Source organism: Sus scrofa, chromosome 6 (genome assembly GCF_054392235.1).
Source record: "Sus scrofa isolate SSC_HxYL_T2T_F1_AM1 chromosome 6, Sscrofa_HxYL_maternal_Yorkshire_Landrace_v2.0, whole genome shotgun sequence".
Taxonomy (NCBI): domain Eukaryota; kingdom Metazoa; phylum Chordata; class Mammalia; order Artiodactyla; family Suidae; genus Sus; species Sus scrofa.
This window is the reverse complement of record NC_139388.1, coordinates 101,628,788-101,652,671: the sequence shown is the minus strand read 5'-3', so window position 1 is coordinate 101,652,671 and position 23,884 is coordinate 101,628,788. Positions and strand designations below refer to the sequence as shown.

At 47.5% G+C, this 23,884-nt stretch overlaps 1 protein-coding gene across 22 annotated transcripts in view; it reads left to right on the top strand.

The window, feature by feature from the left end:
* Positions 1-23,884, top strand: part of PRELID3A (PRELI domain containing 3A) — a 70,502-nt gene that overhangs the window by 20,699 nt on the left and 25,919 nt on the right. For 3 of the 22 annotated variants that reach the window (XR_014807574.1, XR_014807573.1, XM_084964153.1), the window contains exons 2-6: positions 4,345-4,676; positions 14,615-14,783; positions 15,578-15,667; positions 16,845-16,915; positions 17,002-17,104. Coding sequence is in view for 16 of the 22 variants with exons in the window: in XM_084964153.1 (XP_084820279.1) it covers positions 14,646-14,783; positions 15,578-15,667; positions 16,845-16,915; positions 17,002-17,104 (402 nt within the window). In the remaining 6 variants the exon portion in view is untranslated. Of the gene's footprint in view, positions 1-4,344; positions 4,677-7,014; positions 7,150-7,359; positions 7,805-14,614; positions 14,784-15,577; positions 15,716-16,844; positions 16,916-17,001; positions 17,105-17,374; positions 21,982-23,884 lie in introns of those variants that run through there. The other 19 variants (XR_014807572.1, XM_021096033.2, XR_014807571.1 and 16 more) reach the window with 17 other exon arrangements.

Below are 23,884 nucleotides of genomic sequence, written 5' to 3'. Positions count from 1 at the left end.
AATATGATTTCATTCATGTGAAAACATACTTTAAATGCTTGTAAATACATGTAAACCATATGGACACATACACAGCACATTGAAATAATACCAGTATGCAGTGAGAATGATGGATTTTTACTTTGTTTTGTAACTTTATGCTCTCCTGTACTGATGAAAACATATTATCCTGAACTTTTTATATATAAGTTAATTTTTCTTGATTATAAAATTAATATGTATGATTATATGATAGTTGGAAAATTTAATATTCTTAAATTTTATGTTACTTGAATAGGTAATATATTCACATGGTTCAAAAAAATATGAAATGTTCACACTAAGAAGTCTCAGATGATCCAAGCCACCCTCTTTAAGTAATCACCTTTATTAGTCTTGTATATTTGATCAGCCATCTCCTAGTCCCCGACAAACACTAATCACCTTTATGTCTTTATGGAGTTGCCTATTATGGACATTCTATGTAAATAAATTCATTTACTCCTGTAACTGGCTTCTTTCACTAAACATAATGCTTTCAAGATTCATCATGTTGTAGCATATATCAGTACTTTATTTCTTTTTATGGCCAAGTAATAAGCAATTGCAAGGATACACTACATAATGTTTATCCATTCCTCATTTGACGAACTTTTTGCCTATTATGACTAATGCTGCTTGAACGTTTGGATGTAAGTTTCTGTGCAGACATGTCTGCATTTCTCTCAGGTAGATACCTAAAAGTGGATTGCAGGGTTATATGGTAATTGTATATTTAACCTTTTGAGGAACTGCCAGTTTCCAAAGCAACTGTACCCTCTTAGGATCCCACTGGTGTAAGGATTACAATTTCTCCACACCCTTACCAACACTTACTATCTACCTTTCATTCCAGCCATCTTGGAATATGAAGTGGAATCTCACTGTAGTTTTGTCTTTGATGGCTAAGGACACTGAGCATCTTTTCATAGTCTTTGGTGGTGGTTGTTGTTGTTTTGTGTCTTTTTGCTATTTCCCGGGCCACTCTCACGGTATAAGGAGGTTCCCAGGCTAGGGGTCCAATCGGAGCTGTAGCCACCGGCCTATGTCAGAGCCAATGCAACGTGGGATCCGAGCCGCGTCTGCAACCTACACCACAGCTCACGGCAACGCCGGATCCTTAACCCACCGAGCAAGGGCAGGGATTGAACCCGCAACCTCATGGTTCCTAGTCGGATTCGTTAACCACTGAGCCACGACAGGAACTCCCGTTTTGGTTTTGGCAGTGCCCACAGCATGCAGAAGTTCCTGGGCCAGGGATCAAACCTACGCCACAGCAGCAACCTGAGCCACTGCAGTGACCATGCCAGATCCTTAACCCATTGAGCCACATGGGAACTCCCGCATTTTTTTTTCTTTCTTTCTTTCTTTCTTTCTTTTTTTTTTTTTTTGTTTTTTGTTTTTTGCCTGCAACTGTGGCATGTGGAAGTTCCTAGGCCAGGGATCAATCCCAAGTTGCAGTTGCACTCTGCATTACAGCTGCAGCAATGCTGGATCCTTGACCCACTGTGCTACACAGGAAGGTCTATTCTTTTCATATTCTTGTTGGCCACAGTCTTCATTTCCCTCTTCCCAGCCCTCTGGTAATCTTTAATTTATAGTCTCTGTGAGGTTGCCTATTCTAGGTATTTCTTCAACATGGATTCATACAATATTTATCCAATTCGTGCTTATTTCACTTAGCATACTGTTTCCAAAGTTCATCCATGTTGTGGCATGTATCAGAACTTCATTAATTTTTATGACCGAATAGTATTCCATTGTCTGTATATGACCGTATTTTGTTTATCCACCCATTGATGTAACTTGGGGTGTTCCCACTTTTGTCTATTGTGAATAATGCTACAATGAACATTGATGTACAAGTATGTTAGAGACTCCATTTCAATTATTTTGGGTATATTCCTAGGAGGGGTATTTCTGGGTTGCTTAGCAAAATTCTCTCTCACTGAGGGTTCCAGGTCACTCTTTTGCATGTGGATCTATAGTTCTCCCCACTGTTAGCTGAAAAGACCGTTGTTTCCTTGTTGAATGGACTTGGCGCCTTGGTCAAAAATCAATTGGACATAGATGTATAGATGTATTTCTGGGTTCTCATTTCTATTCCACTGGTCCATCCTTATGCCAGTGCCACACAGTTTTGATTGCAGTTGTGCGATTGGGAAGTATGAGTCCTTTAATTTTGATATTTTTCAAGGTTGCTTGGCTATTTGGGACCCTCTGCAATTCCATATGAATTTGAGAATGAGCCTTCCATTTCTTTTTATTTTTGTTTTTTGTCTTTTTGCCTTTTCTAGGGCTGCACCCGTGGCATATGGAGGTTCCCAAGCTAGGGGTCGAATCGGAGCTCTAGCCGCCGGCCTACACCAGAGCCACAGCAATGCGGGATCTGAGCCACATCTGCAACCTACACCACAGCTCATGGCAACGCTGGATCCTTAACCCACTGAGCAAGGCCAGGGATCGAACTTGTAACCTCATGTCAGATTCGTTAACCGCTGAGCCACGATGGGAACTCCGGCCTTCCATTTCTTAAAAAAAAAAAAAAAAAAAAAAAAAAAAAGTCATTACTGTGATAGAGAGAGTACTGAATCTATAGATTGCTTCAGGTAGTACGGCCATCTTAACAATATTAAATCTTCCACTTCATCAATAAGAGATGTCCTAATTTTTTTATCCTAATTTATTCCAACAGTATTTTTAGTTTTTGGTGTACATGTCTCCTACCACCTAGGTTAACTATATTCCTAGCTATTTTATTCTTGTGGATGCTATTGTAAATGGAATTGCTTTTCTGAATTTCTGCATACCTGTTCCCAAATTTTTTTTAAAAAAATCATTTACCTGTGTTTAGGGGCTAGGACCTTGAGACTACCCATGCAGAGCTGTGCTGCACAGTTTGCCCACTAGGTGGAATGAAAGCTCTATAAATCTGAAAGACAGATTTGTTTTTTTTTTTTTTTTTTTTTTTTTTTTTTTTTTTTTTTTTTAGGGCTGCACCGTGGGCATGTGGAAGTTCCCAGGCTATGGGCAGAATTGGAGTTGCAGCTGTGGGCCTATACCACAGCCACAGCAATGCCAGATCTGAGCCACGTCTGCAACCTACACCATAGCTCATGCAATGCGGGATCCTTTAACCCACTGAGCCAGGCCGGGAATCGAATCCTCATCCTCATGGATACTAGTTAGGTTTGTTTCTGCTGCGCCACAATGGGAACTTCTCAAAAAACTTTTTGTTTGTTCATATGCTGGTCTGGATTTTTTCTCTTAAATGATGCTATTGTTGTTCATCTGTAACAATGCTAATATTTTCTATAAGATGTAGCTGATATGGTGTTTTCTGTCTACGGTTTTGACTTGGCTGCTGTTCCTGGTAATGTACTTCAAGTAAAGGAATCTAGAGATAAAATACTTATATCTCCTAGGTGACAATAAAAGAATGCATTATGACATTAAACCCTAACAATGCAAGTTTCATAAATGACAATAGCAGAACATCCAGAATATTCCTAATCACCACTTTACTTGGTAGTCATCAAATATTTCTGTAAAAGTGTTGGCCACCATAGCGCACACAAATCCTAAAGTCCTTAGATCTTTCCTAGTTGTATCTTTTTGAGGGAAAACTGATGATTGTTTCAGACACCAGATGCCTTGGCCATAACCCATCTTTGTGATGCCAGAAGGCGTAATAGGAATTGTTTAGAACTAAAGTGCCCAGGAGCAGAAATAAGGAACAAAATTTAGCCTATATATTGGAGAGACTTATTTCAGGAATTATATGTAAGGGTTGGGAAGAGAATTAACTACATTGTAACATATGCCATAGAAAGTAAAAAGTCACAGAGATGTCCTATGTTTTAATAAGATGGGAGAATATCTGGGTTAGTTCTGACTTTGGTTGGAGAACTTGTCCCAGGATCCCACTAATATTCTTTCATAGGATCTTGCGACATCTAGATACTAACGGCACCAGGAATCCCTGGCCTCCTGCTCTCCTGTTCTGACCATGTGGCAGGCTGAGGAGTCCCTGTAAATTAGATCTTCCAGATCACTGTGTTGAGGATCAATTAAATGTCAGAGCCTAGTGAAGAATATTCATGACCACAGGAAAGGAAAAGCTCCAAAAGTTCTTTAAAACTTCTTACCTGCTGGGAGACTGGTTTTCTCCTTTTTCTGGTACAGCAGTTTTCAAACTTACTTGATTTTAGCAGCAGACTCTTGTAAAAATGAAATTTGACAGGGAATCTCAATGTATAGAATGTGAGTAGATTAACAAAAAAGACTAAGACCGCCATTTGAAAAGCCTCTCGATTTACCCCACAGGTGACCCCCGAAGGGTTTCCTGAAACTCAACCAGGTGGCTCTGCAGTGGTGACAACAGATGGAGTCCCACCCATCCCTGGCCAAGCTGCTCCCAAGATCATGACGCCCTCAGAGTCATCTTTGACTCACTGAACAATCAGTTATCAACTGCTCACTGTTTGCCAGATACTGAGACGGCTCCTGGGCACACAGAAAAGAGCCAGGCCTGATCTCATCCCAGAGCTCAGCCTAGCGCAGGTCGCCTTTCCCAACTCAGCAGTACTGTGGTTGCCAAGGCTGCTCTTTAACAATGCCTGTTCCTGGGTCTCACCGCAGAGATGCTAATTCACAAGGTAAGAGAGAGGTGGCACCTAGACACCTGCTTCTGTAATAAGCACTAACCTGGTAGGAGAGACAGAAACACAAAATTGTAAAAGTGTGCTGAGAGGAATGGCCAAGGCACTGGGAGCTGCCTTGGGAGGCCCACCCAAGTGGGCGAGGAGCACCCCAGGCTGATGGGATGAGACTCCCAGGGGCCAGCTGGGCTGCTGTGAAGTATCCCAGCGAGGGGCAATGATGGACTGAGTGAGGCCAGTGGTCAGCAGGGACAGTGACAACAATGCTAAGCACAGTCACGTATCCAGGACTTTACAGCAGCCCTCACTAATTCCCACAAGCCCCAAAGGACTTTTTTTTTTTTTTTTAAACTATGGATGATATAGTGACCTTTTGAGAGGTTAGCAGTTTGCAGAAGGAGGGCCAGGACTGGAAATTAGGTTTGTTCCTCTTCAAACTCACACCTTCAGCTACGACTACAAACCGTATTGGCTCCTAAAGGATGTGGAAGAAAGAGTGAATTAAGACGAATGGTGAGAGGTAAATCCCAAAGGACTGGATGACTGGTTGGATGTGGGGTCAGGGAGTACTGTTGCTCAGGTGCCTGCCTGATGCGAGGAACCTGGGCCGGGAATACTGGAAGAGGAATCTGCTTAAGGTGGGAAATGCCTGACCATGATACATTTGCTGTAGGACCTAGGGACAACTGTGGGCAACTGGACAGATGGGTAGAAATGAGATGGAGACGCAGGCTGGGGGGCGGTGGGACCCATGACAGTCAGTGAGTCACTCGAGAAGCGGATGTAGAGAAAGAAGGGCAGAGGGGAATAGGCGTCTGCAGGGGAGGTGGGGAAGCAGGGGGCAGAGTTTCCAGGAGGGTGTGCAGCACCAAGGCCCAGGAGGAGAGTGACTGACAGCGCCTGTCAGAGGGGGTTGCGGATGACGGATGAGGGAGTTCTGGGAGCCCATTACGTTCACGGGAAGAAACAGCAGTAAAGGAGTGGGAAGAGCAGGTGCAAACTCTTCCTTTGAAACGTTTAGATGAGAAGTTGTGGGGGCAGTCTCCCAGATGCTGTGCAGTGGGGCAGGGGAAAGGAGTCTCCATTTCTAACAGACTCTTGGCCAATGGAGCTGTTGCTGCTCCTGGACAAGACTTGATGGAACAGAGTGAGAGAGAGGGTGGCCTTTAACTGAAAATGGAGATAGCAGCATAGGACTTCAAGCAGGGTAGTGACTTTGATCTGTTGTTCAACAATCAATGATTGATGGTGTACCTATTGTGTTTCTGCCTCTGGAAATACCAAGAATAATGATAACCTAGTTCCTGATGGTCATAACATGTGGTTCTGAGTCTTGGAGGGGAGTGTGTACAGGTTGAGATGTAACCAGAAGTGCTGACACCTGAGCCAGGCTTGGCTGGCTAAGACCCGACAACTGTGTGTAAGGTCAATTTGAAGGCGAGGGGGGTCCAGAGAACAGTGGAACTAGCGGCCACCCTCATATCACTAAGTAGTGACTCTGTGCTGAGATGTTTCCTGGTTAGGGTCTCAGCTTCCCTACAAACTCTCAAGACAGTGTCCTCTAATGTGGGGTGCCTGGGTGATTCTGGGAACCTGGCATCCAGCCCCATTTCTTCAGCTTCATGCTCAGTGTGTATTTGTGGAAAATACTAATTGTAAATGGTGACGCTCTTTAGAACTAAAATGACATCCCTGAGCCCAGAGTCTAGTGCAGGGTGTGTTCCACAGCTGGCCTGGGCACAACTGCCTGTCACACAGCGCGGTTGTGAAGGGGACTCTTGGAAACATGATTCTCATCTCGGTTCTACCCTCTGTGTGTGGTCACTCAGCACTTTTCCACCTCCTCCAACCCTAATTTGCTCATTTATAAAACAGGGACAGTAACACTTATGTGGGAAGATTACTGTGAGCTTAGAGCCATAAGCGGTAAAAGTCAGTGTTGATGGTGGGGCCAGAGGCCCAGCCCAGGGCTTCTGGCTGTTTCCCCACTCGCCACTTCACTGGCTCATCGCACAGGTTAAGCTCAGGTGCCAGCATGGTGAGGGTGCTGCCCTCATACCTGCAGCTCATTCTGGGGGGTTCACCCCCTTCTCCAACTAGCATCTTGCCTCTTTGCACTTGAACTGTATTTGTAGTGGGCAGGATAAATACATACCTAAAAAGAAAAAATGATTTTTCCTGGGTACAATGGGGAAAGAGTCTCTCTTTCCCTTTTCTTAGAGCATCTGCTCTAGAACACTCCCAAGTCCTTGTCTTTTGAGACATACATAAATGTTTTTAAAGGCTAGGTAGGCCTTTTTGCAGTTGTGCAACCCAGGAATGTTTTTTTCTCAAGGACCTGGGAGCCATCTCCACTTCCTGGAAACTCCTGGCTTCAAGATGCAACCCTACTTCCTATGGGACAGTCATGAGAAATGTGTTCCTCCGGATAAAGACATGTAGCAAACACAAGCGGCCACTGCAATTGCCGGTGAGCTTAGGTTGAGCCCTGACAAGCGATGCTGTCAAATCCTGTCACTTGAGAGCAAGGACGGAGGGTCACACATGCTTGGCTCCATAAATGGTGGGGTTACTTAGGGTCTTCAATGCCCACAGTGGAAAGCCCAAGAGGCCCCCACATACCAGTGTAAAGCATATTCCACACTGACGCTGCTTTCTTTCTCTGCCCCTCTGTGGAGAGGTTTGGCAGGCTAGCAGAAGACCTGTTCGTTATCCTTCCCAACACTGGGAACTTGCCTGGCTAGAAGGTGCTCTGGGAGAATTTGAACCACCTGACCGGAAGGAATGAGCCCTGCCTCGGTTGCGCAGTGGTGGCAGAGCAGGCTCTGGGCGCCTGCAAGGCTTCTGCCCGCTGCTCACGTGATGAGCAGGAGCCCCGCCCACCGTGTCAGCCCGCCCCGCCCAGTCCCTCCCACGCCCCGCCTGGCGCGGAGCAGAGCATCCTGGAGCAGCCAGAGCCCAGGGCATCTCGGGGGCGGAGCATCCTGAGTCTTGGAGCATCCCAGGCCGCGATTTGCAGCGGCTGCGGCGAGATGAGGGTCTGGAGCTCGGAGCACGTGTTCCGGTGAGCTGGCTGTGGCCGCAGTGCGTCCGGCCTGGGCCTAGGCTGTGCCCAAGGGCGAGCGGTGAGGTGGCAAGAGGGCCCGGGGTGGGGAGGATTGCGTCCTTGGACCCCGCTGGCCTGGTTTCACCGTGTACTGGGGCAGTCGTATGAGCCAGGAGTTAAGACCTGCCATGCTGCTGATCATGAGAGGGCGCCAGCGTGGGCAGGTGAAGGCTTTTAGCTCCAATGCTCCGTGAGTGTGGACCGCCTCCCCCTGATTAAAAATGCCCTCGTGACTTGTCATGTCATCTGTGACACTCTGTGATATTCTTTCATATTCTTTAAAGGAACAAAGGTTTTTAAATTCTCTGACCCTGCTTAGAACAGCATTTCATTTTTGAATTAAAACAATGCATGAAATAGAATTGTCTTCCTTTGGCCTTTTTATGTAAAATTATAAATTTATCAACAGGATTAAAAACTCTGAAATTATTTTAATGACATCTTTAGGCTTGATGGGATGAAGTTTTAGTGTTGAGTTTTGCATAGCTTGCAGCCTTTCTCAGCTGGGGTTCCATTCCCAGACTGACTCCAGAGATTTTCTCAGTTCTTCCAAGAATGGGACATGCCGGGCACCATCTAAGTGCAGAGAAGTTAAGTCATTGCAGATTGTAGATGCCCAGGCAGTGCACTCAGGTGGGGACTCCCCAGAAGTTCAGGAAGCATTGGTTGACAAGCAGAAGGGAATTGTCAGCTGTGAAAAGTCACAGATGATAAAATTCCCTAGCTTAAAACATACAACTCAATGACTCTTAGTAAATTTATGGAGTTGTACAAACCTCCACAGCCCAGTTTTAGAACATTCCTTATCCTACAGAGAACCATCATGCCATCTGCAGTCACTCTCCACTCCCTTCCCCAGCCTTAGGCAACCACTGATTTGCTTCCTGTTTCTGTGGATTTTCTGGACATTTCAGATAAAAGTGGTCATATAGCACTGGGCCTGGCTGCTTTCATTTAGTGTGATTGTTGAGGTTCATCCACGTGGTAGCTTGCGTCCCTATGTCAATCCTCACCTTGTTGTTGTATGTCCCTAGCACATAGTAGATGCTCAGTGAGAGGCTGAAGAATATCACCCTTTGAAGAGAGTGTGATTGTCCACCAAAGGAATTCCAGCCAACCCTGAGCTGCTGTGGACTAGGCACAGATCCCCTGCCATGGATTTCTGACCTGTGGGATGCAGCTGAGGCGAGGCCATGTGGCTGCCAGGGAGATTGATGTGGAGCTCTGCAGAGTGGCACTGAACTGGGAGCCTGGCTTCCTGGCTGGGCAGTTACCCAGCAGTTTTCCCCTTGCTTAGTCCCTTCAAATCCCTGATTTTTTTTTTTTGAAGATTATGCAGATTTTGTTTTCTTTTTATACTTGCTTTCTCTTTATATGTTGTTGAATATTTGATGGAAAATTAATAAATTTACTCTTTAATGGCGAAAAACCATCAGACACAAAAACTTGTCGTCTTAAAGTTTTCCTCTAATGTCCACATCCCGGAGACACCCTGGGACCTGGAGATCAGAGCCAAGGCAGCATAAACTCCTACATAAATGGAGAACCCTTTAGTTTAAAGCAGTTTAAATAGTAGTAGAAAATACAGGACTGATATAGAAACATATAGGAAGGGGCACTTAAAAATTAACAGGCTTTTTAATGCAGGTTTGTAAATCTCATGCTCACAGCACTGACTGAGATTTCAGATGGACCTATAACAAAATCTTCAATAACAGAGCCAACACGCATAGATTTCTAGCAGACCACACACTGCCTGAATTCCAGCAGCTCTCAGGGTCCATCTCAGAGAAGTAAGGGTTTGGAGGAGAAGATTCCCTAGAGCAGACTTGCTTTCTCTCCAGGAGCAGGGAAAGCCCCCTCTAAATAAGAGAAATTGAACGTTACACGTAGGAGTTGTCCCCTCCCCAGTGCTGCTCTCTCCTCCTCTCTCCCATAGGCAGTCATGAACTTGGTAGGTAGCCTCCTGAAGGTCCACTTGATATTTGTGTGTATGCAGGTTTATACATAAACAAAATGTAATACTGATGGTTGTTTTAGAATAGAAATCAATGGCACCATCTTGTATGGATCTTTTCAGTTGTCCTTTCTTCTTACCAGTGTTTTCTTGAGATGTGTGTGTGTGTATCGGAGATCTATGTATATGTGTGCACACACATGCGTGCACGCACGTGCATTTGTATCTCAGCTGTATGATATTCCATTGGGTGAATAGTCACCATTTGTCCTTTTTCTTGTTGAAGGGGCATTGTTTCCCTCTTTATTACAAGCCCTACTGAAGTGACCTCTCCTGTATGTCTTTCTGGTCTACTTACTCGAGGGCCTGCTTAGGCTGGGAGTCCTCTAACTCTTCAGTCTAGGAACTCTTTACACTCTTAGAAAATGTTGGGGACCCCAAGCAGTTTTCGTTTATGTGGGTTAAATCTACTAACATTTACTGTATTAGAAGTTAAAACTGACATGTTTTAAAATATTCATTAAAATTAGCAATAATACTCCCATGACGTTAAAATAAATTTTTTTTTCATTCAAAAAACCTTGTTTCCCAAGCCCTCCCAAAGAGTAAGAGTGGCACTGTTTTGTTTATTTTTTGCTGATTTTTATCATGTCGGGCTGAATAGAAGATAACCTGATGCTCACATCTGCTTCTGCGTACAGTGTTTGCAGCTTGTTGTTCCAGTGGGAGTAAATGATTAAAATCCAGCCTCACATGGTGTGTGAATAAAACCCAGTTGTGAAAGGTAGGAGTGTTTTAATAGTCTTTTAAAATAGTCGTGGCTGTTCTTTGCTATTGCACAAAACAAGCAATAGTTTTTCAAGTTGATTGCAGGGTAAAATCTGACACGCCGACCAGAGTAATTAGCCCTTCTTGTACTTTGAGTGAGTCTTTCTCCTGTGTGATTTGTGACTTCTTGCACTGGTCACTTGAGTGTGTGGGTCACAGTGCAGCATGAAGCAAGCATCAGGTCCATGGTAGCAATATGCGATTTTGCTTTTCTTTTTAGGGCCATACCTGCAGCCTATGGAGGTTCCCAGGCTAGGGGTCAAATCGGAGCTGCAGCTGCCAGCCTACACCACAGCCATGGCAGCACCAGATTGCAGCCACATTTGTGACCTACAGCACAGCTCATGGCAACGCTAGATCCTTAACCCACTGATCAAGGCCAGGGATTGAATGTGCATCTCCATGGATATTGGTCAGGTTCTTAATCTGCTGAACCATAAGGGGAACTCCTGTAATGTGCATTTTCTCAAACTCCAATTTTTACTTGAACACTCAAGTTTTATTTTTAGCAGCAAAGGCTGACAGGTGTTTTCCTCCAAGTGATAGGCTCACTTCATTAATCTTTGAGCAAATGTCTGAGGCCCACTTCTGAGTGACCACAGTTTGTGGTTGGTACTGAGAGCCATGGTAGCTGGGAAAGAGCAGTAGACAGACTGCCCCCAGGACCACCAGTGTGCTGCTGTGGACTCACTCAGAGGAGCTTGGGGGTGCAGATAGAATAAAACAAGGCCCTTTCCTGTCTCATCAGGGACAGCCCAGGAGGTGCTGTGGGCTTCCTGAGTGCACAGCTCAGCGGTGACCAACATGCAGCCTGGCCTGGGCTCCACTCCTGGGGAGAGGCCTGCAGTTCTGGCTTAGCTCTTACTCCTGCAGCCTTGGCTTGTCTTGTGTTGTGTGGCCTGGAGGGCAGGCCCCTGGCAGTTTGGCCCCCAGGCTCCTGGGAGTGTGGAGGAGCCCCAGTTTTGTGGGCCTCGATCTGAGAACCGCAGGGCTGGCGTGGGGTCACTCAAGGTCTGAGCACTTTGCCTTCATCTTTTGGCTCATTTTGGACTCATTATTATGGACATTTCAAAAGTATGCAGAAGAGGGGACTAGAATAATGAGTGCAGTGCCGCCCTCAGGTTGACGGCACCTCCCACAGGTGGTCTGGTCTCATGAGCCCCTGCCCACTGCTGCTTCCCTTGGCTTGTAGGGAGGTCCCAGGCACCCTTTGACCTCATCTCACTTCTTTTTACCGACATCCTTGCTGTGTGTAGAGCTGCCTTTTCTCCCCTCACCCCCCGTGTGGAACCCAGAATTGCTACCCACCAGGCCCCAGTGCTGCTACTGGCCTGTTCGTGAAACTCCTCAGGGGCCACCGTGGTCACTGTGAACCTCAGCCAAAGCCAGGGACCTTTATCCTGAGGATGAACTTGAGCAAGTCCCCCTTCTGCCTAACCCAGGGTCTCCCAGGGGTGGCGCCAGCTCATGCGTCCCCCCACAGGCCTGGCTTCCTGCTCCCATGCCCTCCTAGCACTTGACATTGCTGGACTTCTCCACTCTTGCTGGTGGAGTGAGTATTGTGCTATTTTCTATCATACCAAGTGAGTATTGCACTATTTTCTGTCACACCAAGAAGTGTGTGATACTGATGTATGTACTTAAACCTTCTAATGTAAAAATACTGTGTTTACCTCTTTCCTCCATTATTCTGTTGATGTCTGAGTTTTTCGGGGGTTTTTTTACTGGTTTTTTTTTTTTTTTTTGTCTTTTCAGGGCCGCACCCACGGCATATCGAGGTTCCCAGGCTAGGAGTCAAATCAGAGCTACAGCTGCCAGCCTACGCCACAGCCACAGCAACATGAGATCTGAGCGGTGTCTGTGACCTGCACCACAGCTCACGGCAATGCCAGATCTTTACCCCACTGAGCAAGGCCAGGGATCGAACTCACATCCTCATGGATGCTAGTCAGGTTCATTAACCACTGAGCCAACACGAGGACTCCTGGGATTATTTTTTATGTAAGTGTTTTTTTTTTTTTTTTTCAGGGCTACACCCGTGGCATATGGAAGTTCCCAGCCTAGGGGTCAAACTGCCGGCCTACACCACAGCCACAGCAACACCAGATCCTTTAACCCATTAAGTGAGGCTAGGGATTGAGCCCGCATCCTCATGGATATTAGTTGGGTTCTTAACCCACCAAGCCACAACGGGAATTCCTTTATGTGAGTATCTTAAGCGGGTTGTATTTAGTTGAAATCTTTTATAAGAAAGGTGCCAAGTTTCTACGTAAAAGAAGTCTTGTGTGAAATATGCTTAATACAAATATTTATCAATTTTTAGATAATTTAATTATAGATAGCATAGCCTATTCTGCTTAAAGTAATGATTTTTATGGGAACTGCTCTGGGGAACTTGATTTACAAAGCTCACAGCTTGTTTCCTCAGAAGCCCCCCAGCCCTTCTGATTTTGTGAGTCTGTAGACTCTCTCTCCTTCCTTGATCTTGGTCACTGTGGCCCTGAGTGTTTTCTCTTGAGAAGAAAGGCCCCCTGTTCTCTGCAGAGGGACCAGGACCAGCCTCACATCTGCTCCTTCATCCCTTTATGTTAAAGCTAGTGGACGTCAGCTCACCGACACGATTCCATGACTGGAAAAAGTGTTTCTTTGTTAAGGAGAGGGACTTCCTGGCCTGACGATGAGAGGCCATGATGTGTTGGGAAGATGGTGGAGGGGGGCCTGTTGCTAACTTTCTGACGAGTATTTTGTGAGGACAAAGGAAGTCTATGGTCAGTAAGTTATATTTTAAAAGGACATCAAATATGGAATAAAAACCTTCAATTGTTCATGATCTTTGATGTTTAATTTATGAATTCCATTCTAGGCATTTATCCTAAGGAAAAACTAGATGTATCGAAAGGCTGGTGTGCACAAACATTCACTGCTGTCTTTGTTTAACAGTGAAAGTTGGACACGCTCAAAGTAATCTGCCAGAGGGGACTGGTTAAACCACCGTCCACAGGGTGCCCTGCAGTGCAGCTGCTTGCGATCGTGTTTCTGAAAATAGCCTATCGACATAGGAGGATGGTCATCACCCGTTACATGTAAAAAGCCGGTGATCAGTGCACGCATGGAGCAGATCCTAGTTTAATTTCTAAACATGTGTGCACATGTGTGTCTCTAGGTCGGGGGCGTGGGCTGGGGCTGTACGTACTGTTCACACATGTGTGGACACCTCTGTGGGGCTGGATGCTTCCTGGGTGCATGCCTGCAGGTGGAGCCAAGACAGGCCTAGAGGAGTCCACCCCAACATAGGGACTCAGCCCCTCTGAGGGCTTCCAGCATAGATACTGCGCTGTCGGGAGCAGGGACAGCATTCAGTCTCTGATAGCAGGAAACAAACGGACACTGGTGTCCACCCCTTACCTCCAGGCTCAGCCTCAGGGATGGCAGGAGACACCCTCAGGTCCCACACAGACTGGTCTTCAGGTGGTGGAATGGTGCATACTTCTATTTTCTTCATCCTTTTCATTATTTTTTAAAAAATAGAACACACATTTTTCATAATCAGAAAAAACATGTGGCCATTTCAAGTCACTTACCCCTTGAAAGCTGGAACAAAGCAGTTGCTTCTGGACATCACAGCTGGGAAGCAGCTGTGGTCCATCGGACTGGGGCAGGTGTACTCTTCTGTCCTAAGGTGGGGCTGCAGGTATGGGAACCTGCTGTAACATCACTCACAGCCACAGGGCAGGCAGGAGGCAGAGAGGGGCTGCGGCCCCCTGGCTTCCTGTCCATGGAGCAGCTTGGAGGTGGGGGCTGTGACAGGCGGGGATGAGGACATTGTCTCACTGTGCCGAAGCAGCAGAGCAAAGGGATCTGCCCCTTTAGGATCTGGGGGGCCAGGGAAGGAGGCCCAGCCTGAGCCAGGTCTGAGCCCCTGGCCGCCCCCATCTCTGGGCCTATCTGGGTCCAGGGCCGACACCTCAGGTGTGTTCATTGGAGCCAAGCTTGAGAAACAGGGTTGACCTGATTTTGCACACCTGTCTGCTCATTTCCCTCTAGACACCCATGGGACACGGTTGTCAAGGCTGCCATGAGGAAGTACCCAAATCCGATGAACCCCTGTGTCGTGGGCGTCGATGTGCTGGAGCGCAGTGTGGACGCCCGGGGCCGGCTCCACAGCCACCGGCTCCTCAGCACCGAGTGGGGGCTGCCCGGCCTCGTGAAAGCGGTGAGCCCACAGCTGAGCCTGGCTACCCCATGGGAGCCCTGGCTATACCTGCTGGCCAGCTGGCACCCATCTACAGGGAGCTATAGCCCACTTAGAGAGTCATTCGGGGATTTCTGGGAAGCACAAGAAATGGTTTCTCTGTGAATTGAGTTAATTGTCTACCTGCGTGGTTCAGCACATCCCCCGTTCCACCTGATGGGGGTGTGCCCCCACCCACCACACCCATACCCCCTTCCTCCCGCTGCCCCTGCCCCCACCTCATACCCCCTCCCCCCACGACTCCCCCCTCTTTACCACACTGCCCTTGACCCCCACACCCCACAACCCCTTCCCCCACAAGTCCCACCTCTTTCTGCCTTCTCCACCATGGACTACAACCCCACCTGCTATACCCTTTCCCAGCTTCACCCTTCCCCCACCCGCCCCCAGCTCTATCACCCTGCTAGGTATGGCCTGAACCCCAGAGGTGGATCCCCACCGCAGGGGCCAGGGGGTCGGGGGTGGGGTCTGTCAGCAGCTGACCTGATGACTGGACCTCAGCGCTTCGTCCCCTAGCTCCCCCCCTGCTTTGTCCTCCATTTAAGCACTAGTCACTGCTGTCAGTCTGTCCCTGATTGCTGTGTCCATCTATCCCACCTGCTGCACAGAAGCACCTGGAGGAACTGGATGTGCCTCTGCAGCCAGACCTGTGTCCCCAGTTGAAGAGATGGGCAATTAATACAGAAGGGCACTTGGTGTTCCAGGATAAAATGACATTTGTAACCCGTCACTATGATGGCTTCGTTGTTTTTCAGATCTTGGGAACCAGTAGGACTTTGACATACATCAGAGAACGTTCAATTGTGGACCCAGTGGGGAAGAAGATGGAGCTCTGCTCCACCAATGTAAGCAGTGGCCACGATGAGCAAGGTGCCTGGTATTTCTTGGTGATGGTGCGTGATGATGTCATTTAATTTTGTTTCCAGCCTACCTTTGCTCTAAGTGATCTTTTATTTTTAACAGAAAGGCCGACTTGGTTTAGCAGTGTCTTACTTGTCTTTATTCCAGTACAAAAACGAATAGAAGAATGCACGTGGTGATGTGAACACACCTTTGTAACCAGCAGGCAGGCCAGGGCACAGACTATGGCATCCCTGCCGCCCGTGGGCCTCCCCAGCCACCCCCGCCCCAGCCACTGTCTGCCTTCCAATAGCACACATGGCTCTTTGCAGTCGAGGAGATGGCCGCGTTCCTCCTGCCCTCCTCTCTCACGTCCTATGTTTAAAAACAGTCTATATTGGCCTGATACAAATTCAGAGAGCACACTGGGGAAAATGCGTCGGCTGGAAATAAGGTTTATGTCTTGTCCTTCCCCCTGTGAGTCATGTCCCTGGGTGAACACTCCGAGGTTTACTGCCTGGATCTCTGCCCATGGCCTCTTCCCTTGGCCTGGGCAGCCCTTGTGCAGAGTTGCAGGAAGCCAGGCAGGTGTTTCCACATCAGCCATTCCTGACAGTTGATATATTTGTGCTCTCCCCTCCTTCGCTCAGAAAATTCCACCTCCTCCTTCAAAAAGCTTTACCGTCAGTAAAGAGGGGCAGTTCTTGCTGCATGAGTTCTGGTGGAAAGGAAGGGGTTTGGGCAGGATGGTGGCACCTGTACCTGCTTGTCACTGAATTGCTGTATGGCTGCTAGTGTTAGTGATCAGCCTTTTCTGAGTGTCACCCTCCTTGTCTAAAAAAAGAACAAGCCTCACAGTATTGTTATGGGGATTGATGAAAGAAAATAAAATTTATTAATTACAGCACCTGGCATAAAAATGTTGCACATAAAATGATAATAGCTAATGAGCCTGGCTCAGGTTTGGGTGGGGTGTGGAGAGGGGGACAGTGACAATCGCCAGAAGAAAAGGCCAGGAAGTGTGGTCTCCCTGGGAATTGCTGTGGCTGTGCCTCCTGGGCCTTGGTGTTTCTTCCGCTCAGCTCTGGTAAGTGCAGGTTTGGGGCCAGGAGACTATGGGCAGATGGTCTGGGAAGAAATGCAAGAGAAATAGGACCTACAGCCATTGTTTCCTTTTTTAAGATCACACTCACCAACTTGGTGTTGGTGAGCGAGAGGCTGGTGTACACACCCCACCCGGAGGACCCAGGAATGTAAGCGCAATGTTGAATCCCAAGGCTGGGGGGGGGGGTCCCCCTCCCTCGGGCTGCTCAGCCCTCCACTCCTCACTCTCCTGCAGGACCGTGCTCACTCAGGAAGCCGTCATTACTGTGAAGGGGATCAGCCTCGGCAGCTATCTGGAAAGTTTAATGGCCAACACGATATCATCCAATGCAAAGAAGGTATGACCCCTAGATATTCGGGGGCCAGGTGAGGGGTCACGTGGAGCGTGCCGCCGGCCTATCCACAGCTGATTCTCCCCCCGGGCAGCGGGGGGCGCTCCAGGCCGGGGGAGGTGCGGGCTGAGCCCAAAGCACAAACCAGAGAGGCAGCTGCCACCACCATGAGCTGAGCTACCTGAGCTCAGTGGGCAAGGCAGCCCCCCACAGTGCAGGACTGGTGTTGGCACGGGCAGGGAGGACGTTCTGGGTTTTTGGCGGTTTTGTGTTCAGTAGGCTCTGGCTGGCTGTGGTGGAGCCTTTCCATCTGCGGACTTTCCCTGGAGTCAGCTGCCACCTTTACCTCTCTCTCTGGCGGACTGTGGGAGCCAGCTTTGCGGAGGGCACAGGAGAAGGAGTTGGCTCTGCCCTGGCTGCCTCCAGGAGCCAGCAGAATGAGTTTGGGTGTTTGGGAGGAAGATGGTACACACCGCCGGCAGTGCCAGGCGCTGTAGTAGGGCCTGGCTGCTTGCCTGACTGTTTTTGATCAGAAGAGAGTCTTCATTCTGGGATCATTGGGATGGCAGCTAAACCGTTCTTCCCTTCCTACTGCTTGGTGGAAGTGCCATTTATGCTTGTGTTTAGGCTCGTTAGTCTAGTCACTGACACAGGACCAGCTGCCCTGTTTTAGAGAAATTCAGACTTGGGGAAGGTTGGCAGTAGCTCAGCTCAGTATAGGGAGGTCGGGGAGCCCCAGTGCAGATGGCATGCATCTTATCCACACTGCAAGCCCAGGGACAACCTGACCAATTCATTGTGTGTCTGGCTTAGGGTGGGCCTAAGTATTCGCTGAAAAGAATGTTCTGGGGGAAGGCAACACTTGGTGAGTCCATGGTCACCTAAACCCTTTATGGGAAAAGTCAGGGGAAATGCAGTGAGGCCAAAGAATGGTCTTTGTATTTTTTTTTTTTTTTTTTTTTTTGGTTGCTTCTGCGGCATATGGAAGTTCCTGGCCAGGGATCGAATCCAAGCTGCACTTTTGACCTATGTCACAGCTGAAGCAATGCCAGATCCTCAACCTTCCATGCTGTGGCGGGAACTCCCCAAATAACCGTCTTTTATTTTCCTGTGTTTGGGGGGTTGCTATGTTGGAGGCCTCGCGCTGGGGTACCATGTGACAGCATCCCAGACCAGCTGGGAGCTGCCCAGGACATTTAGTGGCCTGCAGGGGAAGAGGCAGGTGGCCCTGCAGTTCTGGAGCCTGAGGTTAGGGGCAACTCACAAGGAGGCTGAGGGGCAGTGCCCCCCCCCCCCATCACTGCCCTAGGAGCTCATGGCATGGTTGGGGTGCAGGCTCGGCTTAGCTCAAGCTGGTGCATGCCAGCTTATTTCTAAGAAGCTGCCTGCTCTAGTCGCTGCTGTAAAGCTGCAGGGCTGTCCTCTTTGCAGATGCAACCTGCAGTAGCTGGCTGGCTGCAGGGACAGGCTGCACTTCTGACACCTCGTTGAAATCCTTCTGTGTTGCTCCAGGGGTGGGCTGCTATTGAGTGGCTAATTGAAAATGCCGAAGGCGCCGCGAGCTAACGAGGCCTGCAGCGCCCCTTGTGCTGAGCGGCGGTAATCACAGGATTCTTGACGGGGAGAATCTGGCACCCCCTCAGCGCCCCGCTTGGCGTGCGTTCTGGGAGGGGTCTGAAGATGCTGCCGCAGCGGGGCTCCAGCCCTGCGGTGAAAACCTCTTCCTAACTCCCCGGCTCCTGGCAGGATTTATGTTTTGGGAGGAAACTTGCACGTTGTTGTCTGCCTCTACCGGGGACTCAGCCGCTCCTGCAGACCATTCCCACCCAGTATGTGGCCACGTGTCCCGGGAATGGCGCAGCCTTAGCAGAGAGACGCTCATGAGCAGGTCCAGACAGAGTGACAGCGGACATGGGGGGCAGTCTCCCTTCGGGGTGAGACTGGAATATCTACCCATATTCTGGTGAAGATGCCCTGGGCCCATCTCCCTGCTCACTGCCAGCTGTGTTCCTTTAGTGGCAGAAGCCATTTCGAGCACCTCCTTGAGCTTCACAAACACTCTTGGTTTCCTAGGCCACGTGGCTGGAGTGTCAGCAGATTTGACACTCATGGGGTCAGCAGTCATCTCCGTACTTCGTAAGGTCAGCGTTTCCTGTGTCCCTCTTTTCAGGGACTCCTTCCACTCCTGCCTTGAAATTCCTCCTGCTTGTGGCTTTCCAAGCTGTGCTGCTCTGGGCCCATCTTCCCCTGTGTCTGTCTGTCTGCAGCATGTGTGCACACAGAGCGCCTCTGTCAGCAGACTTGAGCCCTGTGGTTCAGGCTCCTTTAAAAACTGCCTGCTCAGGAGTTCCCGTCGTGGCGCAGTGGTTAACGAATCCGACTAGGAACCATGAGGTTGCGGGTTCGGTCCCTGCCCTTGCTCAGTGGGTTAACGATCTGGCTCTGGCGTTGCCGTGAGCTGTGGTGTAGGTTGCAGACGCGGCTCGGATCCTGCTTTGCTGAGGCTCTGGCGTAGGCTGGCGGCTACAGCTCCGATTCAACCCCTGGCCTGGGAACCTCCATATGCCGCGGGAGCGGCCCAAGAAATAGCAGCAACAACAACAAAAGACAAAAAAAAAAAAAAAAAAAAAAATTGCCTGCTCATTTTGCTTAACCTGCTGAAGCTGTCCTTCGCCTTGAACCCAAGGTCATAATTTTCTTCCTTGGATATACCGCTAGAGTGATCACATACAGAGAGCCTGACTGCCTTGTGCATGTATGTGTGTTCAATGGGGTGTGTGTGTGTGTGTGGTTTATGTGATGTGTGTTGCAGTGAAGTTACGCGTGTGTATATGTGATGTGTGGTATATGTAGTATGTCTCTGGTGTGTTTGTGGTGTGTGGTAAGCATCAAACATGTGCAGGTGTGTGCTGTGTATGATTTGTGCATGATGTTGTATAGTGTTGGTGGTGTGTGGGTATGCAGTATATATGTGGGGTGTGTGTGGTGCCTGTGATGTGTAGGGTGTGTGTGATGAGTATGCGTTGGGCGTGTGTAATGTGTCTGTGATGTATAGGGTAAGTGTGAGGTGTGTGTAGGATGTGTGTGGTGTGTATATGGGCGTGTGTATGATGTGTGGAGTATGTGTGTATGATGTAGGGTATGAGTGTGATGTGTGTGTCTTGTAGGATGTGAGTGCAATGTGTGTGATATGTATAGTATGTGGTCTGCAAGTGTGATCTGTGGGGTGTGTGGTGTGTGTAGGGTGTTGTGTGTGATGTCTATGATGGTCGTGTGTGTGTGGTGTGTGTGATGTGTGGTGCATGTGATGTGTGGGGTGTGAAGTGTATGAAGTGTGTGTATGTGAGACATGTGGTATGTGTGTGATGTATTAGGTGTGGTATGTGGTCTGCCTGTGTGTAAGGTGTGGGGTGTGTGTGATGTGTGTGGTGTGGTCTGTGGGGGGGGGTATATGTGTGTGATGTGTCTGTGATGTGGTGTGCTCTGCGTGTGTGTTGTATGTGAGGTGGGCATGTGGTGTGTGGCCTGCCTGTGTGTGGTGTGTGTGTGTGATGCTCTCCCTTTGTGTCGTGGACTCTGTGCCACTCTGTTTCCTCATGAACTAGAACTAAACTGGCTTGATCTTTAATCAGATGACTCACCCCAAAAATTGAGAAAGGTAGAAGAGGAAGCCAGGGAGGAAGACATGGGGTGTGGACGGGTGGGATCTGCAGAGTCACAGCCTCCGCCAGGCTCACCCAATCAGGCCCTCCAGGAGCTTGTGGGCAGGAGCCCCAGTGGCAGCGCCTATGGAGCGAAGTCGTGGAACCGACACGCTGAGAGGAGGCCCCCAGGCCGGGTTTGCTGGCAGTGGTGGGGCCTTGTCTGTCCTTCCTCAGCTTCGGCTCGAGCTCCCTGCTGACCGGGTCTCACTGAAGAGCTTTGCTCTTTGCAGATGACTCCCTGTGTCCCTCACCTGCCCATGGTCCAGTTTCACCTCCAGTCTCTTCACACACATCTGGCCATCAGCTGTCACCCAAGACATGGTGGCTGTGTGCCCTTCTCTTATCCCATCATGGATAAGCACACACTAGAGTAGGGTTGGTTCCCCATCCCCCCACCAGTGGTGACAGAGGGACAGAATTGGTCAGCAGAGCCACACACTCTGCCCCAGGCTGCAGCTACTGTCATGCCATCTGGGACCACTGCCCGGATGCGGCCTGTGTTACTCCTCACCACCCAGGCCTGTCCTTTGCAAGGAGGCACCCAGAGCCACCATCAGGAAGTAGTGGCCAAAGTGCATGTGGTTTCAAGCTCTCTGCTGTCCTGTTACCATCAGGGTACCTCCAATTAGGCATTTCAGTTTTCTCAACTGTTACAAGTAAAATGTATTATCTCTTTTAGTGTCTTTCAAATTATAAAAACTTGAGAGGTCTCCTTTATAAAGGATGGGTAGATCTGTAATCTATGACTTTTAGATACTGCTTTTCCCTTGGTGATAGTACTTCTAATCCTAAGTGAAATTAAATTCATTATTATTTTTATGAGAATATTTTATGCACATAGTTAAGGTGAAATGGACGTAAAAGATTTTTGACAAAAGCAGTTCCTCTTACTCCTTCTGCAAACATGCTTCTATCCTTCTGAGACCACTCTTTTGGCAATTTGAGCATTTACTGTTAGATTTCTGAATAAATAAGCATGTTCTGCTGTTTCTTGATTCAACAATTTTGCTATTTTTTAATTTTATTTTTTAATTGATGTGTAGTTGATATACAATATTGTGTTAATTTATGCTGTACTGCAAAGTGTTTCAGTTATACATCTATATACATTATTTTTTAAAATGTTCTATTCCATTATGGTTTATCGCAGAATATTGTGTATAGTTCCCTGTGCTATAGTAGGATTTTGTTGTTCATTCTAATTACGGTAGTTTGTATCTGTTAACCTTAAGTCACAATCCATCCCTCCCCCATCCGCCTCCTCCTTGGCATCCACAAGTCTGTTCTCTATGTCTGTGAGTCTGTTTCTGTTTCATAGATATGTCCATTTGTGTCATATTTTAAATTCCACATGTAAGTGCTATCATATGGTATTTGTCATTCTCTTTCTGACTTCACTTAGTATGGGACTCTGTAGTTCCATGTTGCTGCAAAGGCACTATTTCATTTTTTATGGCTGAATAGTATTTTATTGTGAATATGTACCACATCTTAATCTGTTCCTCTCTCCATGGACATTCAGGTTGTTTCCATGTCTTGGCTATTGTGAAAAGTGCTACAGTGAACATTGGGGTACATATATCTTTTTGAATTATAGTTTTGTCTGGATATATGTCCAGGAGTGGGATTTCTGGGTCATATCATAGTTGTACATTTAGTTTTCTGAGGAACCTCTATACTGTTTTCCATAGTGGTTGTACCAATTTACATTCCTACCAACAGTGAGGAGGGTTCCCTTTTCTTCACACCCTCTCCAGCATTCGTTATTTGTAGACTTACTAATGATGGCTATTCTGACGCTTGTGAGGTGACACTTCATTATAGTTTTGATTTGCATTTCTTTCATAATTAACAGTGTTGAGCATCTTTTCATGTGCCTGTTGGCCATCTGCATGTCTTCTTTGGAGAAATGTCTGTTTAGGTTTTCTGCCCATTTTCGATTAGGTTGTTTGTATTTTTGTTGTTGTGTTGTACCAGCGTAATTAATTTGTAAATTAAGCCCTTGTCAGTCACATTGTTTGCAAATAGTTTCTCCCATTATGTAGGTTGTCTTTTCATTTTTTTAATGGTTTCCTTTACTGTGCAAAAGCTTGTAGGTTTGGTTGGGTCCCATTTGTTTATTTTTGTCTTTATTTCTATTGCCTTGGGAGACTGACCTAAGAAAACATTGGTACAATTTATGTCAGAGAGTGTCTTCTAGGAGTTTTATGGGGGTCATTTTTTGTTTGTTTGTTTGTTTTTGTTTTTTTTGTTTTTTGCTTTTTAGGACCACACTTGCAGCATATGGAGGTTCCCAGAGCTACAGCTGCCAGCCTACACCACAGCCACAGCAATGTGAGATTTGAACCATGTCTGAGACCTACACCAGAGCTCACAGCAATGTCGGATCCTTAACCCACTGAGTGAGGCCAGGGATGGAACCTGAAACCTCATGGTTCTTAGCTGGATTCGTTTCCCCTGTGCCACAATGGGAACTCCTGGTGCCATGTCTTATGTTTAAGCCTTTAAGCCATTTTGAGTTTATTTTTGTGCATGGTGTGAGATTGTGTTCTTCATCAATTTGCATGAGACTGTCCAACTTTCACACTGACACTTACTGAAGAATCTGTCTATTCTGTATTACATGTTCTTGCCTCCTTTGTTGAAGCTTAATTCACCATGGGTGTGGGGGTTTATTTCTGGGCTCTCTATTCTGTTCCATTGATCCATATGTGTCTGTTTTGTTCTAGTACCATGCCATTTTAATTACTATAGCTTTGTGGTATTGTTTGAAGTCTGGGAAGGTTATGTCTCCTGCTTAGTTCTTTTTCTTTTCTTTTTTTTTATTTTCATTTTCCCACTGTACAGCAAGGGGGTCAGGTTATCCTTACATGTATACATTACAATTACATTTTTCCCCCACCCTTTCTTCTGTTGCAACATGAGTATCTAGACAAAGTTCTCAATGCTATTCAGCAGGATCTCCTTGTAAATCTATTCTAAGTTGTGTCTGATAAGCCCAAGCTCCCGATCCCTCCCACTCCCTCCCCCTCCCATCAGGCAACCTAGTTCTTTTTCTTCATGATTGCTTTGGTGATTCTGG